Source organism: Urocitellus parryii, chromosome 8 (genome assembly GCF_045843805.1).
Source record: "Urocitellus parryii isolate mUroPar1 chromosome 8, mUroPar1.hap1, whole genome shotgun sequence".
Taxonomy (NCBI): domain Eukaryota; kingdom Metazoa; phylum Chordata; class Mammalia; order Rodentia; family Sciuridae; genus Urocitellus; species Urocitellus parryii.
Genome location: NC_135538.1, coordinates 1,171,235 through 1,188,210, shown reverse-complemented (window position 1 = coordinate 1,188,210; position 16,976 = coordinate 1,171,235). Strand labels below are relative to the sequence as shown.

Genomic DNA, 16,976 nt, shown 5'->3' with positions numbered 1-16,976 from the left:
GTCCTCTCCCATCACACCCAGGTCCTAGGGGTCCTCTCCCATCACACCCAGGTAGGTCCTAGGGGTCCTCTCCCATCACACCCAGGTCCTGGGGGTCCTCTCCCATCACACCCAGGTCCTGGGGGTCCTCTCCCATCACACCCAGGTCCTGGGGGTCCTCTCCCATCACACCCAGGTCCTAGGGGTCCTCTCCCATCACACCCAGGTAGGTCCTAGGGGTCCTCTCCCATCACACCCAGGTGCCAGGTGTCCTCCCCCATCACACCCAGGTGCCAGGGGTCCTCCCCCAGTCCCACCCAGGTCCTAGGGGTCCTCTCCCATCACACCCAGGTAGGTCCTAGGGGTCCTCTCCCATCACATCCAGGTCCTAGGGGTCCTCTCCCATCACACCCAGGTAGGTCCTAGGGGTCCTCTCCCATCACACCCAGGTCCTAGGGGTCCTCTCCCATCACACCCAGGTAGGTCCTAGGGGTCCTCTCCCATCACACCCAGGTCCTAGGGGTCCTCTCCCATCACACCCAGGTAGGTCCTAGGGGTCCTCTCCCATCACATCCAGGTCCTAGGGGTCCTCTCCCATCACACCCAGGTAGGTCCTAGGGGTCCTCTCCCATCACACCCAGGTCCTAGGGGTCCTCTCCCATCACACCCAGGTAGGTCCTAGGGGTCCTCTCCCATCACACCCAGGTCCTAGGGGTCCTCTCCCATCACACCCAGGTAGGTCCTAGGGGTCCTCTCCCATCACACCCAGGTCCTGGGGTCCTCTCCCATCACACCCAGGTGCCAGGGGTCCTCCCCCAGTCCCACCCAGGTGCCAGGGGTCCTCTCCCAGTCCCACCCAGGTGCCAGGGGTCCTCTCCCAGTCCCACCCAGGTGCCAGGGGTCCTCTCCCAGTCCCACCCAGGTGACAGGGGTCCTCCCCCAGTCCCACCCAGGTGCCAGGGATTCTCCCCCATTCCCACCCAGGTGCCGGGGGTCCTCCCCCAGTCCCACCCAGGTCTGGGGGTCCTCCCCGAGTCCCACCCAGGCAGACCTGGGCTGCGTGGTGCTCAGCACAGGTGGACAGCAGCAGCCAACAACCACTGCCTGGCGTCCCCACCCGGCCTTCCAGCACTGCCTGTAGGGACACGGACTCTGTAACAGGCCAGTCAGCCTCTGCTCACCTTTGCCTTCCTGTCCCAATGTGCTGCTGTGGGTGCTGTCCCCAAGGACCACTGTGACCATGGTGGAAAACACCAGGTGTGAGATCTGAACTGACGTGGGCACCCTCAGCGTCATGGGCATGGTGGGGTGTTGGTGGTGAGGGTGGTCAGGGGTCGCAGTGCTGATAGTCCCTGGGCCTGCAGTGGACTGTGGCCGTGGGTGTTGAATCCTGGTCTCCTATCATCTCGCAGGGGTGCAGCACCAGGGGCACCCACACCATGGAGCCACCCCTTCCCATGCCGTGCGTTTTGGGGCCCGGCCTGCTGGACAGAGGTCACAGAGTGGCAGGATGGTGGGCAGATGCCCTCTGCAGCAGCTCTGTGGCCAGCTGTCCCCAGGCTCAGAAGCCTCGGTGCACTAGTTCATGACAACACACTGCATGTAACTAACCACACGCCAACACGGCCGCCTTGGCCAAGAAGAACTGCACTGAGGAGGTGTGGGACCCCTGTGTCCACCGACCCTGCAGATGATACTGGACCACAGGCCTCAGTCCTGAGAAAGGGATGGCTCTCTTTGAATGGCAAGACTAAGAAGTTTTTTGACCAGGGTCCCTCCAGGAGCTCCCCACCATTCCAAACTATGCATCCCGGCTGGCAGGGTCCCTCCGGGAGCTCGTGCCTGGGGCGCACTGGAGCAGCCACAGGCTGCAGGGCCCATGAGGGCCCCAGGGAAGATACAATAGGGAAAGCAGTGCATCTGTCTCAAAATGCCTAGAAAGTGCTTAGGAAGAGATGTGCTGCCCTGCACAGAGCCTCTGAATTCCAAGCCATGGCCCATAGGTGGACACACTGGCCAGGTTCGGTTTGCAGGGAGACTTGCTAGGAAACACTTCACGCACCTGGTAAAAGCTGAAGAGATTTAGGGTCTTAAAGTACAAGTTCCAGAAGAAACCTCCCCCCGTTCAGCTCTCCTCCATGGCAAAGCCCACACAGAACGTTAGGAAGGAAGGCAGAACCATATGGAAGCGCTCCAGTGCTCCCTGGGGGAAGTGGGGTGCTCAGGACACGTCTTCTCACTCCTCTGTGGCCACAGGAGTTCAGGCCGTGAGCTGCTCACTAGAGTGATCTGGAGACTGGGTCAGAGCTAGGAATGGCTCTGAACTTGGGTTCAGGAGGCCCTTAGACCCCGGCCCTCCCAACCCCAGAGCCCAGCTTCCCGCTGCCTGGCTTATCCTGAGCCAGGTTCCCAGGACCCTTCTTGGTCCTCCAGGACCATGCAGTGGCCTCAGCTGGACTCCTCTGGTCCTCCACAATCTGTGGTCTGCAGAGGGCACCATGACACCTGCAGGATCACATCAGACTGTGTCCCTTCTCCACATCTTCCAAGGCCCCTCCTTTCCTCAGATGAGTCCAAACTCCTGTCTGTGACTCATACGGCCCTGGACATCTTAAGAGGTCCCCTGTGTCTACAGGTCACTTCCTGTGTTCTCTGTCCCTGTGGTCTAGACTACTTGCTTCCTGACAGCAGCTGGGGAAGCCCAGTGTGCCTCAGAACCAGCGCCTGGGTGCCTGTGGCTCCTGCTGTCCATGGCAGTGTCCAGGCTCCTCACAGGGCCTCTCCCTGCATCTGGTCTCACCACATGAGGAGACTGCTTGCTGCCCAGGGCCACGCCTCCCTGCCATGGGGTCTGGAGCAGCGGGGTCCTGGCCGTGGTTGGCAGGGGCAGCCTGGCTCTGTGTGTGAGGAGAACCCAACGTGTGCTGGTTGCTGGACGCAGCACCCGTCCCCCCCCAGGGAGACCGTCTCCAGTGTCCCTTGAGTCACCCCCATGGAGTCCAGCCTGGCCTCACTGTCTCTACTCTCTGCTTCTGTCTCTCCAATGTGGATGTGATCATCGGTCTTCCAGTTTGTCGAGGGGCACGGACACCATTCCCCTGCCCTCTGCCTGGCATGGCCCTCATCAGTCTCTTCTGCTGGGCTGTCCAGCAGCGAGCCTTGCTGGGTCTTCTCTCTGTGGGGAGAGTGTGCCCAGTGAGGGATGCTCGCGCTGTCCAGCGTGGTTAGGCTGAGGGGCTCCATGATGGTACCTCCCAGTTGCAGGCTTTGTTACCAGGACGTTGGGGGGGGGGGACTCGCAGGAGGGAAAGACCCCAAAGTGGGTGGCTGTCTCTTGGTCCTGAACTCAGGGTGGGGAGAAGGTCTCCGACATGGCAGGACAGAGAGAGGTGTAGGGAATTCCACAGGGGGTGAGCAACAGACGGGTCCTGATGTGGTATTTGTGTGTAAAATACGTTGTGGAATAGTGATCTGTAGATACATGGAATTGCTGGATTGCTCCTGGATTCTGGGAACCTATGTGAGGTCAGCTCTGGGATTTGCTAGTGCTGACTCCTGTCCGACTGATGTCCATGTGCAGGGCTGCTCCTGGCAGAAGCTGCAGAGCTTCTCCTGCCCCCTGTGGCTGGCCACAGAGCTGAGGCTGCAGAGTGGACAGTGCCAAGAAGCCTCCAGGGTTAGAGCTCCAGTACTGGAGGGCTTGGTGTGCGCCCTGACCGTGTCGAGCCTGGCTTGCCTTGCGTAAGACGGGACAGCAAGCTGCGTCCATCAGGGAAATACTGTATGGCTCTTAGTCTCACGTAATTCAGTAAATGTCAAGTATTGCAATCAATAATATCTGATTCAAAATCAAAAGCTGCATATTTCAAAGTGCCTGTAAGTGTTAAATTAGCTCATTAATTTTAAAGTAGCCCAACATTAGACTTTCTAAGCACTGAGCCATTTCTTTCCATTGTAGAGAAAAACCTGTTGGCCTTTGTGAGTTTTGTAATGTGCCTTTATTTTTCAGGTTGTCCTGGTGCCAAAAAGCATGAATTTTTGACAAGCGTCTTGGATGCACTGTCCACAGACATGGTCCATGCTGTCTCTGACCCCTCCTCCCCATCGGGCAGGTATGCTGTGCTTCCCGCAGAAGCCCTGGAAGTTCACGGAAGAGCAGATCCTAAGGGTGGGACACTGGAAGTACTCGGGCCTGAAGGAAGAGCCTCCACGGCCAGGAGGCTGGCTGCTCGGCAGGTTTCTCTGTGCTACCATTTCCCAGGGTCCCTGTGGTGAGGAGGGCCAGGGACAGGAGAACACTTCTGAATGCCCTCTGTCATGAGACCCCATTTTACAGTTATATATCAGACTTTAAATCCTTGGAATGAAATGTTTCACTTAAAACTCTCAAAATGTGATTTACTTATTGTAGAACATGCCGCTCATGAAACTCGCCACCTTCCCAGTTTCCAAGTGTGGTTGAGTGGCAGCAGGTACGGTCACTCCTCTCTGACCCCAAAGGTCCCCTTGGTATGCTGCACACTTGCCTGGAGCTGAGCTGCATTGCCTCCCTGTTCCCTGTGGGAACAAGTGCCTTTCTGTACCCCACGGATGACACAGGAGGATGGAAACCCCCCGTGGGCCGTTGCCACGGCAACCCAAGCATTCTGTATTCTTCCTGACAATTAGCAATATATATTTGTGCATTTTAAGGACATTTTTTCCAGTGGAGAGTCTAACATTTTATTTCCATGGAGTGTCGGTCTTCTCCCCCCGTCCCCCAGCCCTCAATCTTCTCATCCATCCAGGGTGAGGTAAGCGTTTGGTCTCTTAGCAAAAGGACCTTCATCTTCTCTCTGCTGTAGACAACTCAGGGGGAAGGCAATGCTAACAGAAAAGGTCATGACTGGGTAGAAAATTGAATTTAATTAAGCAAAACGTCACGGGGATTGCAGCTTTTTACTTCTCATAATCTTGTAGGGAGGGTTCTCTCATGGGAGCTGCAGCTGAAGGCCATGGGTGACTTGCTCTCCGAGAAGCTCCTCCGAGAGTTGGGAAACTGGTCAACAGTGTCAGCCAGCCAGACTGCCCACTGTTCACACTCAGGGGCAAAGCTTACCACACCCAGGCAGGGTGGCAGGCAGAGCCTGTGGGAGGGCCCAACGTGGGGTATGCACAACCTCCTCCCTTGTGAGCAGGTGCAGCCTACAGGTCTGACTCGAAGCCAGGCTTCCAAGGCAGCTTTTACCTGTTTGTTCCTTAAAACAGCAAACTGCTTTTTAATCCCAGGGAAATTGTCTAGTTGTAGCCTTAAAGAGCTTTGAATTGGATCTCTCAATACACCTGCTATATGTATGTGTGTTGCATTATATGATTCAAAAATGATCACATTGAGGGGCCCAGAGGACCTAGGAGGGTGTGGTGGCTGTTCCTACCTGCCCATCAAGGTGCCCAGGCCCAGTCCTGGAGCTTTTCTCCCCAAGTACAAGGCCAGGTGCATGCCTGACGTGCACATGATCACTGTGGCCTCTGTGACTCCAAGCCAACCTGGAGAATTTCCTGATTAGCTTTTCCTCAGTCTTGTCCATCGGTCTCTGATGTGAGTGCACACAGAGGGGGACACTGGAGGGCTGGGTGGAGACAGTAGGAGCTTCTGCATCCTGACAGGTTGTCTTCCTTCCAGACTCTCAGAACCAGACCCCAGCCACACCCTGGAGGAGCGGGTGGTGCACTGGTACTTCAAGCTGCTCGATAAAAACTCCAGCGGGGACATTGGCAAGAAGGAAATCAAACCCTTCAAGAGATTCCTTCGGAAAAAATCCAAGCCCAAAAAGTGTGTGAAGAAGTTCGTGGAGTACTGTGACGTGAATAACAACAAGGCCATCTCTGTGCAGGAGCTGACGGGCTGCCTGGGCGCCACCAAGGAGGAGGGCAAAGCCAGCACGCGGAAGCGCCACAGTGAGCCTTGCCCATGTCCCCACGCCCGGTGTCAGAGTGTGATGTCCTGTTCATTTCCTGTGTGTGCTGCCAGTGTGAAGCCTGGAGGGTGATGTTATGTGTTGGAGCATGATGTCTATGTGTGTTCACTTCCTGTGTGTCAGAGCATGATGTCTGTGTCCATTTCCTGTCTGCATTTCCTGTATGTGTTCACTTCCTATGTGCACTTCCTGTGTATCAGAGCATGATGTCTGTGTTCACTTCCTGTCTGAACTTCCTGTGTTCACTTCCTAGTGTCTACACTCCCTGTGTGTCAGAGTGTGATGTCTGTGTTCACTTCCTGTCTGCACTTCCTGTGTGTTGGATCTTGATGTCTGTGTTTATTTCCTGTCTACACTCCTTATGTGTTAGAGGATGATGTCTGTGTGTGTGTTCACTTCCTGTCTGCTTCCTGTGTGTTGGAGATGATGTCTGTGTTCACTTCCTAGTGTCTGCACTCCCTGTGTGTCAGAATGTGATGTCTATGTTCACTTCCTGTCTGCACTTTCTGTGTGTCAGAGTGTGATGTCTATGTTCACTTCCTGTCTGCACTCCCTGTGTGTCAGAGTGTGATGTCTGTGTTCACTTCCTGTCTGCACTCCCTGTGTGTCAGAGTGTGATGTCTGTGCTCACTTCCTAGTGTCTGCACTCCCTGTGTGTCAGAGTGTGATGTCTGTGCTCACTTCCTGTCTGCACTCCCTGTGTGTCAGAGTGTGATGTCTGTGCTCACTTCCTGTCTGCACTCCCTGTGTGTCAGAGTGTGATGTCTGTGTTCACTTCCTGTCTGCACTCCCTGTGTGTCTGAGTGTGATGTCTGTGTTCACTTCCTGTCTGCACTCCCTGTGTGTCAGAGTGTGATGTCTGTGTTCACTTCCTGTCTGCACTCCCTGTGTGTCAGAGTGTGATGTCTGTGCTCACTTCCTAGTGTCTGCACTCCCTGTGTGTCAGAGTGTGATGTCTGTGCTCACTTCCTGTCTACACTCCCTGTGTGTCTGAGTGTGATGTCTCTGTTCACTTCCTGTCTGCACTCCCTGTGTGTCAGAGTGTGATGTCTGTGCTCACTTCCTGTCTGCACTCCCTGTGTGTCAGAGTGTGATGTCTCTGTTCACTTCCTGTCTGCACTCCCTGTGTGTCAGAGTGTGATGTCTCTGTTCACTTCCTGTCTGCACTCCCTGTGTGTCAGAGTGTGATGTCTGTGCTCACTTCCTACTGTCTGCACTTCCTGTGTGTCAGAATGTGATGTCTGTGTTCACTTCCTGTCTGCACTCCCTGTGTGTCAGAGTGTGATGTCTCTGTTCACTTCCTGTCTGCACTCCCTGTGTGTCAGAGTGTGATATCTGTGTTCACTTCCTAGTGTCTGCACTTCCTGTGTGTCAGAGTGTGATGTCTGTGTTCACTTCCTAGTGTCTGCACTTCCTGTGTGTCAGAGTGTGATGTCTGTGTTCACTTCCTAGTGTCTGCACTTCCTGTGTGTCAGAGTGTGATGTCTGTGTTCACTTCCTAGTGTCTGCACTTCCTGTGTGTCAGAGTGGGATGTCTGTGTTCACTTCCTAGTGTCTGCACTTCCTGTGTGTCAGAGTGGGATGTCTGTGTTCACTTCCTAGTGTCTGCACTCCCTGTGTGTCAGAGTGGGATGTCCGTGTTCACTTCCTAGTGTCTGCACTCCCTGTGTGTCCGAGTGTGATGTCTGTGCTCACTTCCTAAGGTGTACATACTGCCTCAGGTGAGGGTGTTGAGAAACAGCACATGGTGATTGCAGACCATTGCTGTAGAAATAATAGCGAACTTGGGCAGCAGGCCAGTGGTCAGAACCCCAGAGCCACAGGGTTAGAAGGCGTGGGGGGACTAAGCTTTTACTGTTCAAATCAGTGGCCAACTCTCCAAATATGTTTTGCCTTTTAAAGTTCAAAGTAGGACTCAGGTGCCATTGGACATAGCTCACCAACCCTGTGAACGGGCTCCAACCAAATGTCTAGGCCAGTGTATGAGCCCAGAAGACCAGTGTCCAGACCTGCTCTTCCTGTGGCTTAGCAGATTTAGCAGTCGAAGCACCTTCTGCGGTGGGCCTGGCATAAGTAGCCTGCTGTCACAGGCAGCCAGGGAGTCCCAGGAGAGTCGGGTCTAACGTCCTCAGAGGCCACACACGGGGAGAAGCCAGGTCAGAGCCCCAGGGCCCCGGCCACACATGTGTGCCATGGGGGAAAGCCCCTCACTGGGGCCGGCCTGGGTCCTCGTCTGGGCAGCACCAGTGCTGGGCAGGGTGGGCAGCCGAGCCACATCACGGAGTCTGGTCAGCCTCGGGTCACCCTTGGGAAGGCAGCTGTGCATGGCTGTTCCCAGCACTCGTGAGTGGCATCCTCGGTCTCTGTGCCCTCCGGTGTGTAGCAGCACTCTGAGGTGGCTCATCTGAGCTGAGCTGGGGGAGAGCCCCTGGAAGGCGGTGGGGACACCAGCCTCGTGTTGTCCCCGGTGCTTGCCTTGACTGTCTCAGGGTTACATGACCAGCTTTGCTTCTACTGGCCTCTCGGTGAGACCACCTGCTGGTTCCTCTGCGAGGACTGGGCATCTCTGCAGCTCCCAGTGCTGCCAGCTGTCCTGACCAGGTCTCAGCTAGGAGAGGCCAGGTGCCACCTCAGCTGTCCTCTGCTCTGACCAGGGGGCAGTACTCTGGAGAGGCCCACCCCGCCGCGCCTGAGGGGTCAAGGAACAAACCTCATAATCACTTGAGACCTCTGTGTCCATCAAGGACCCTGTCAGGGTGGCAGGAGCTGGCCTTGAAGCAGACTCTTGGGAGGACAGGAAGCCAGCAGGTGTGCGCTACAGAGGGGGACAGGGCATGTCCCTGCTGTGCCTGGAGCAGCAGCGGCTCCGACTGATGCTGTCCACTCAAGGCTGTGTGCCCTCCTGGCCGTGTTATCCTGGCCACTGTCCTGGGTGGTGAGGTCACAGGGCAGGGGTAATCACCACCGCTTCACCACGGGCAAGGACGCTCATCACATGAGGACCCAGCACTGTGTCCTGTCTTCTGCTGCTGCCTCAGGACCAGGGCAGGGCAGGGGGCTTGTCTGCAGTCCCGCCTGCTGTTGGTCCCTGTCCTCAGCAGTGTGCCTGCGCCCTGCAGACACCCAGGTGAAGTTCTGGGCACCTGGGCCTGGCTTTGCCACAGGAGCTGCACCCCCACCTCCTGCTGGTCCTGCGGAGGCCCAGCTGGGGCTCTGGGCTCTTCTGTCCTGCTCCACCTGACTCGGCCTGGGGCCCGGGACCTGCCTCACTCTCTTTACGCTGGTTGCTGCTTAGGACCCTGGAGGCCTAGTGTCACTTTAGGAATAAAGCCCAAGCAGGGCCAGCCTCCAGAGCCCTGAGGACCCCACGGAGGATGGAGTGCCTGGCCCCTGCTCTGCAGTGGGGTCGCAGCCTGCGGAGTCCTTCCCTCGGCGGAAGCAGTGCAGAGGCTGTGCCTGGAGGAGCAGGACACTTGCCGCGGTCAGCGGGCGTTCAAGGACCAGAGCTGCTGCCAGGACGGGTTCAGGAGCTGGGGTCCCTGGGGGGGTCTCCAGGTGGCTTCTGCAAGGGTGCCTCTTCCCCTCAGGACACCCCCCACTGCCCACTCTCCCATTTCTTCTTATCTTTTTTAGTTCCGAGGGTTGAACCCAGGGGCGTTTAACCTCTGAGCCCTGCTTCCAGACTTTTTTTATTTTTTATTTTGAGACAGGGTCCTGCTAAGTTGCTGAGGCTGACTCTGAACTTGCAGGCCTCCTGCCTCAGCCTCCGGAGCCTCTGGGAGTACAAGCTTGGCCACTGCGCCCAGCTGTCTGGTTTCTTACAGGGAAGCCAGCGGCTCTCTGTCCTATGCACTGTAAGGCCCCCTCAGCTGTGACCCCTGGCACTGTGTAGACTGTCCCCTCAGAACTGCTCCCTGTGGAGTCTGTCTCAGCCTCAGCACTTGGTACAGTCAGAGCACCCATTCCATGCTAACTGCATGGTGGGCCTCCAGGGCCAGCAGGCTGTTGTACTCCCAGGCTGGTGACGGTGCATGGGGGACACTTCTGCCCAGCAGGCCATCAGCCCAGGTGTCCACTGCGGTTGGGTTCAGTCTTGCCATGACACTGGAGCCTGCACGTCTGCTCTGGAGTCACTCACCAAAGACATTGGCCTCTGGAGATTACAGGAGACAGGTGCCGGGTCTGAGGGTGTGTAGGAAGAGAGTAGAGCATCAAAATACAAAGTGCCAAATGCCCAGCAGTCTGCAAAATGCCAGGTGTGGAGAGGAGAGCGCACACCCAGCCCTATGGAGGTCCAAACCCAAGTTCAGCAGCCCAGGGCACAGAGAGGAGCAGACCCACAGCAGCAGATACAGAAAATCAAAGAGCCTCATCCACCCCTGGTCGAGGGTGTCTGCCCACTGACTGGCTTCCGATGGACAAGCGAGTTCCTAGGGCAGTGTGGGGAAGCTTGTGTGACAGTTTGGTGGCTGATGTGACTATTCCACTCTGGCCTGCTAAGGCCGAGGAGGAGCTTGGTTTTGGAAAGTGCTAGGAGTTGGCAGCACCGATGGAGGGCAGCCTGATGTATAAGCTGGCCGCCCTCGTGGGTCAGGCTGTAGGACAGTGACCACAGATTGTCCCTGACTCGGGGTCATGTGCCTCCTTTGGGTTTAAAGTGTTTAAAGTGGTGCAGTCGTCCTGTTCGGGGGGTGGGGGGAGGTCCACTCCACAGGTCCTGGCAGATGCTGTCTCATGGCACTGCTGCCCGGCCTGGGAGGGGACTGGGCGTGGACTGGGCCTCTGCCTGCCCATGTGGAGCTAGGAGAGTGTCAGCCCGTCACAGTGAGAGCCGAGCACATGGGTGTAGACTGGTTGGGGCTGCAGATATGCAAACCTGCTGGTGCCTGTGTGCTGCTCGATCTCCAGGACGGGCTTTTGTTACTAGAGTGGAGAGAAATCAAGCAAGAAACGTTCCATACACAGGTCTAGAGGTCTACGCCCCCCAGGGTTCTCTTACACAGGCACTTTCTAAATTAACCCCATTGATCTGAAGCAATTACAGCTGATTTTGCATTCAAATTAGTGCCTCTAAGATACATTGGCAAGCTTGATATAAACAATCATATTATAAAAAATACAAAAAGGAAATGATTATCTGAAAGTTATCATTATAAAGCAAAAAAAGATGGATTCATGAAGGATTCAGAAAACAAAGTCAGAAGGTATCAACTTGATTTCACAATTCTCAATCTAGCCTTTGCACAGAAGCTCAGCAATCAGGAGACATTCATCTCTGACCCAATCATCTTTTTCTACCAAGTGGCCAAGCTGCCTCTGGCCCAGGCTGGTCCCCACCAGGCAGGGCCAGAGGCGTAGGCCCCAGATGTCCTGTGCTGCAGTGCGGTGGCAGGAGACACGCTGTCCCCTCCCTCCCTGTGGCCTGCCTGGACCCCATGTTCATCAGTGGTAGTGCTGGGGATTTGTGTTGATAACTCACATTCTGTTCCTTGAGATCCTTAAGAACATATTCTCCTCTCTCCCCGTTCCGCCTGGTGCCTCTCCCTTCCCCATCTTAAGTGGAGAGTTGTGCCAGAGGCCATGGACGAAGTCCATACTCTTCATCAGCAGAGCAGAGCAAGCTTTTTTCTTATTCTTACTGGATATTGACCTTTTCTTCCTGCCACTCACCTTTAATCCATAGCAACCTTGAATTATGAGGGGGGTTGACATTAGCCATAAAGAAAAGCCAAACAAAAACAGACTGTTGCTGAATAGCCACACTGGCCCCAAAGAGAGTCAAAGAATCACTGTAGTACTCTTTGGATTTGAATCATTGGGAAAAAAATCTTCTTATTTTTCTTTCTAATCTATCTGTCCATCTGTCTATTTATCAATCAGCCCATCTCTTTTTGTGGTCCTGGGACTAGAACCCAGGGACACTCTTTCACTGAATCACACCTCCAGCCCTCTTTGATTTTCTATTTTGAGACCAAGTCTTGCTAAGTTGCTGAGGCTAGCCTTTGGATCTCCGGTCTCAGCCTCCCCGGTCACTGGGTCACGGCGTGGCCACTGCACCATGCATTTTTTCCCTAAAGTAGTCATTTCAGGCAAAGTGAAGCAGAAGAGGAGCAGTGGTGTCCTAGTACTTGGGTCATTTTTAAAACCTGCGTTTGAGACAAAGAAAACTCCTGATTATTTAATGTTTTTGAGTTTGCTAAATACATTTGCATTTACCCTTCCACAGTGTGTCTCTGTTTGCCCCGACATGGCAAGGAAGATAGGGCAGGAAAACAGAGTCCTTTTTTTCCACTTCTTTTTTTTATCGAGTAGATATGAATCAACAATGAATCGAGGAATTTGGCAGGACAAACATTGCCTTTTATCTGTTGACTAACTGAAGGCTCTTTACTAAGTGCCCCTGTCCAGGACGTGGCCAAAATAGGTCAGAAGATAAGCAGCGCCGCCCCTTCCACGGCCTACCCCGGAGCAGAGGAGACCCGTGGGGGTGGCAGGCACCCCGCCTGCGCTGTGTGTAGGAGACGCTGGCCAGCGTTCCGGCGAGAGGCCGTCAGCCTTCTGGCGAGAGGCCAGCCGTGGTTCGGTGGGAAGGATGTGTCCTGACTCCTGTAAAGGCATCCCGGTTGCCACGTGGTGCAGGCCACCTGTGGGCGGGGGCTGCACAGGTCCCATCGCTGGGAGCAGGTGGAGGTCGGCACAGCGCGAAGCAGAGGGGGTAGGGCCAAGCTATGCCTGGCCGACAGGACACCAGGGGCAGTGGCAGGGGTCAGCATGAGGACGCTCTGGCGTGGAGCCGGAGAAGCTCCAGAGCAGCACCAGCCTGTCCCGGAAGGAACGGTGGAGTCCAGTCCTGGGCCCTGGAGTCGCCCCCTGCACACCTAAGTGGGGAGCCAGGGGGAGAATCTGACTGGGGAGAGACGGCTGAGGAGATACTGCCGGCCCCCTACCCCCGGGCACCCTCAGGAGTGGTCTCATTTGAAGCCAAGAGGCTGACCTAGCCCACCAGTGAGTGGGTGCAGATATGAAGGAGATGAGGCCCAAGCCCACCAGAGAGCCATCTTCAGTGTCAGGGAGAAGGAAGGAGGAAGGGCAAAGAAAATGGAGAGGGGGGCTGCCTTCCAGGTAGGAGGAAGCCAGGGGCATGGGAGAGCCGCCCGGAACTGGGAGAAGGAGAGGGCGGCCGTCAGGTGGGCCAGGAGGAGCACTGAGCAAAGATGGGGTCAGGAAGGGGGAGGCAGGAGGACTGCCTATGAGAAGCTACCAAGACACACAAGTTGAGGCTCGGAGTGAGAAGGAAGGAGAGACCCAGGTGTTCCCCGGGGTGTGGCCGTGAAGCCAGGGAGGACACAGTGCTTCTCCCGGCAGCTTTAATTTTACCCAAAGATTTGGGGGAAGTCATTTTGAGACAAACATGGTGATTTTTAATGATTTTAATATGAAACCAAAGATTTCCAAGCCTTGTACAGTACATGGCTCAGGGCCTCCTTCGCAGAACCTCGTCTCCTCTGGGAACGTGGGGAAGGTCCTAGAAGAAAGTTCTCTGGGTCAGTGGACTTGGCCCAGGAACTCAGACTAAATGAAACTCTCTTTAGTTGGGCCTGAGCACTGTGGGGGCCCGGCCCCTGACCTGCCTGAGGCGTCCCCTGTCCTTCCACACGGCGCCTGCTGGTCAGCAGCACCTCATAGAGCAGATGACCTCCCTGAGGTCACCGTGGCCTCCGGAGTGAAGGAGTCCTTTGGTAACCATGTCTTTTTCCCTCCCAGCCCCCAGAGGCAGCGCCGAGGGCTCCGCTCCAAGGCAGGTGAGTGTGTCTCTGTTGGAGCTTACTGAGATGCTGAGATCCGGAGAAGGAGCAGCAGAGGAAGGACCTGTCCCTGTGGGCCCGGCCCCGCCCACCAAGTGCCACCCAAAACCACCAACTTGCTGAATCATTCAGTTACAGATTTCGCCCTCCTTTTATCGTTTGAAATTTTAATTATTCTAAGGACAGTTTCTGCGTCTGCTTGTTCTGTGGAGTGGCTGTCTCAAAGCTGTCCTCTGGGTGCTTGAAGTTCATTTCTTGCATTTTCAGAAGAGGGCAGGAGGAGGAGAGCCCGAGGCCACAAGGCTGAGCTCCTGAGGGCTTTCGGCTTCTCCTGGTGTTTGCAGACATATTCTGTCTCTGAATCTCATCTTATAGAGGTTAAAGGATGCCACGTGGTGCCTCTCTCCAGCTCCACGGGCCACAGCCAGGACAGCGTGTCCAGCAGACTGTTGTCCCTCCCTGGAAGTCTGTCCCTTCCCCTTTGATATCTGTAGGACACCCTCAGGCAAGCCCCTGGGTTGTAAGTGGGGACCTCCACACGCACCTTAGTTGTGATTTAAAACTGTTTCATTAGGGGGGAAGACTTGTAAGATTCGTTTCACAGATGTTTATGGTCTAACTTTCAAATCCCCCTGCAAATCACCTACTTGAAAAGCGGCTGCTGGGAAAGCAGGTGTCCAGGGAGCTCCGGGGCTCCCAAGGACTGTCTTCCTTAGACAATGAAAATCAGCCTGGATCTTCAGCTTTGTCCAGAGAACGGAGCTGGAGCAGCGTCCCCGGCTTCTCTCGTCCTGAAGGTGTAGCCTGGCTGGTGTCTTTACTAGGGTGGCTGCCGCTGCAGATGCCATCCTGGGAGTAAGGGCTGGGACTTGCTTGTGACACTGTAATTGAAGACCATTGGCATTTCTTTGAGAAACAGAGTGGTGCCAACGACCAAAGCCTGTGGGTGCGTCACCATAGGCAAGACTGTCAAGGCAGGCATGACAGGCAGATGCCCGGAGCTGATAGAGCCACACAGCCGCCTCCCGAGTGTGTCCGAGCTGTGGTCAAGCTGAGGCTGAGCCAGGATGCAATTCTGCTGCAGTGGCTGGGAAGCATGCCCAGGGCTCTTGCCATGATGACTAGGTGAACAGACCTGTCCTGGGCCTGGTGTGGCGGCCAGGCTCTCTCTTCCCCCCGCCTCCTTAGATCTCTATCAAGGGAACGAGGGCAACCCAGAAGGTGCCTAGGTTTTCAGAGTTTGATAATCCTAAGTAACCCGCAGAAGCCAGGGTGAACTCACCTGTAGGGCTAGTCCCCGTGGAGGGGGACTTCAACAGGAAGTTAGGTGCTGACCGAGCAAGAGATCTGCACTAAAATGCTTTTCCAAGTGCATTTCTTGGAAAGGTGAAAAGGAAAATTTAAAAATCAACTGTGGCTTTATCAAATTTGAAGCATAAATTAGATTATAAAAGCCGTGTTCGTGTGATGAATCTAAGGGAACAGGAGAATCTGCAGAACACCAAGGTATGGCTCACATAGAATATCTGAAGTCAGTGCTGCTGTGCTCACTGGTGTGCTTCTCCTGGTACTCTGGCCTTCTCAGGGGCCAGGGTGAGTACGTCCAGGATGCTCTCGTTCGACAGGCCAGCGCTCCCCTTCCCGGCCTTCCCTCCTGGGGGCCATCCATCTCCTTCCCAGGAGGCAGGTCTTGGTCCTCGCAGATGCACACCCTTCACACTCCCCTCTTCTCTTTTTCAGCCGAGGAAGCAAGGATGAGCAGCTGGCCCTTCCATGGCGGTTTCTAGACATGTGGGAACCTCCCTCACCAAAGAGCGATTTAAAAACAAGCCCATAGTATTTGCACTTTGTACTTTACCTGTAAATCCACTTGGTAGAAACGAGATGTTTAAATGGACGGTTTGGATCTGGAGTATGGAAGGCTGGCTTCAGAGGAGTCCTCACATACAACGTATGTGGCCTCTGTCCACCGTGGAAACCCGCGCCTGGCGGACAGGAGTTTGGAAAGCACGGAGCTTCTCGGCTCTGCCCGGGGTAGCTGCTGGCAGCCTCCTCCAGGCCCTCTGCAGCCCTGCCTCGGGCTGCCCGTGCTCTCTCAGTCCACAGGCTGCCAGCCTTGTCCCCGCAGCTGGGGCTTCCTCGAAGTGTCACTGAAATGGAGTTCCTAGGTCTTGCCCTGACTGTGCTCGGACTGGCTGTTTCTTGGGATTCTGTGCTGGTCTGTTCATTTCGCTCTCCCGAGGTCTCTCGTACCCATGAGCCAGGTCACCAGGAAGGATGGCAGGGGCTGGGGGAGAGCTTTCAAACTTCTTCACCTCCACTTTCAGGCTTCTGTTGGAGTTTTGCTTTGGCCTCAGATAAGTCCAGGCAGGCGCCCTTGAGGGGCCCTTCCTTCAGAGAGGAGACCCAGGCTGTGAGGAGGCCACTCCTGCCAGCTGCTTCTCTGTGCCCCCAGGGTCCCCTGGAAGACAAAGCTGTCCCTAAACAAATGGCCCACATTCTCCCCCAGGAGGCGTGACGGCAGAGGTGTGGGCAGGGTGTGGACTGGGCCTCAGGAAAGGCTGCCGATTCCTGCTCCTGCTCCGCACACTGCTGAAGCCTCAGGGCAGGGGCCTTGCCAGCAAAGTCCATCTGAGGGTGTGGCACAAGACGGTCAGCAACTGAGTGCCCACTGTGAGCAGCAGGGTTGGCTCTCATGGCCACTGCCACCCTGGCCCTGGCCCTAAGCGAGAGGTGTGAGGCCAGCCAGCTCAGACTTCTGTAGGAGGCCCTCGTGGCCTGGTCCCCCGCACGTGTCCCGAGCAGTCACGACCCTGAGAGTGTGTGGAGAGGCGTCACAAGGACTGTGCTTATTGTGCAAAGGCAAAGAACAGGCCGGGAGTCCCAGGCCAGCTCAACGAACGCGCGTCAGCATCGTCTAGGAAACAGCTGTGAGCCTAGTTGTTGTGGATACTCGTTTATATTGCTGAACTTTGAAATTAATCATTTTTCCTAGATTAAAATAAGACATGTGATCAAACTGCATCGAGGCTTTTCTTTCCAACCGACACCACTTGACACCTCCTCAATGGGAAAGGTGTGGGCTGACGTGGAGGCCAAGCGAGGCTTTGGGCCAGGAGGCACAGGGCTGCACGACGTAGGCCTTGTTTCTGGCCTTGCTTCCCGCGGTGTCCCCCTGCAGCTCAGGGACACTGCCATGCACGCCGTGGGGAAGGCTGTGTGGGCAGTGTGGACG

At 55.6% G+C, this 16,976-nt stretch overlaps 1 protein-coding gene across 1 annotated transcript in view; it reads left to right on the top strand.

Annotated features, from left to right (window-relative positions):
- Smoc2 (SPARC related modular calcium binding 2) overlaps nucleotides 1-16,743 on the top strand; it is a 153,641-nt gene extending 136,898 nt beyond the window's left edge. Inside the window, exons 10-13 of the mRNA XM_026414562.2 lie at nucleotides 3,989-4,091; nucleotides 5,642-5,916; nucleotides 13,701-13,738; nucleotides 15,482-16,743. Of these exons, the coding sequence (XP_026270347.1) occupies nucleotides 3,989-4,091; nucleotides 5,642-5,916; nucleotides 13,701-13,738; nucleotides 15,482-15,499 (434 nt within the window). The 3' untranslated portion in view covers nucleotides 15,500-16,743. The remainder of the gene's footprint in view (nucleotides 1-3,988; nucleotides 4,092-5,641; nucleotides 5,917-13,700; nucleotides 13,739-15,481) is intronic.
- Nucleotides 16,744-16,976: the final 233 nt, after the last annotated feature.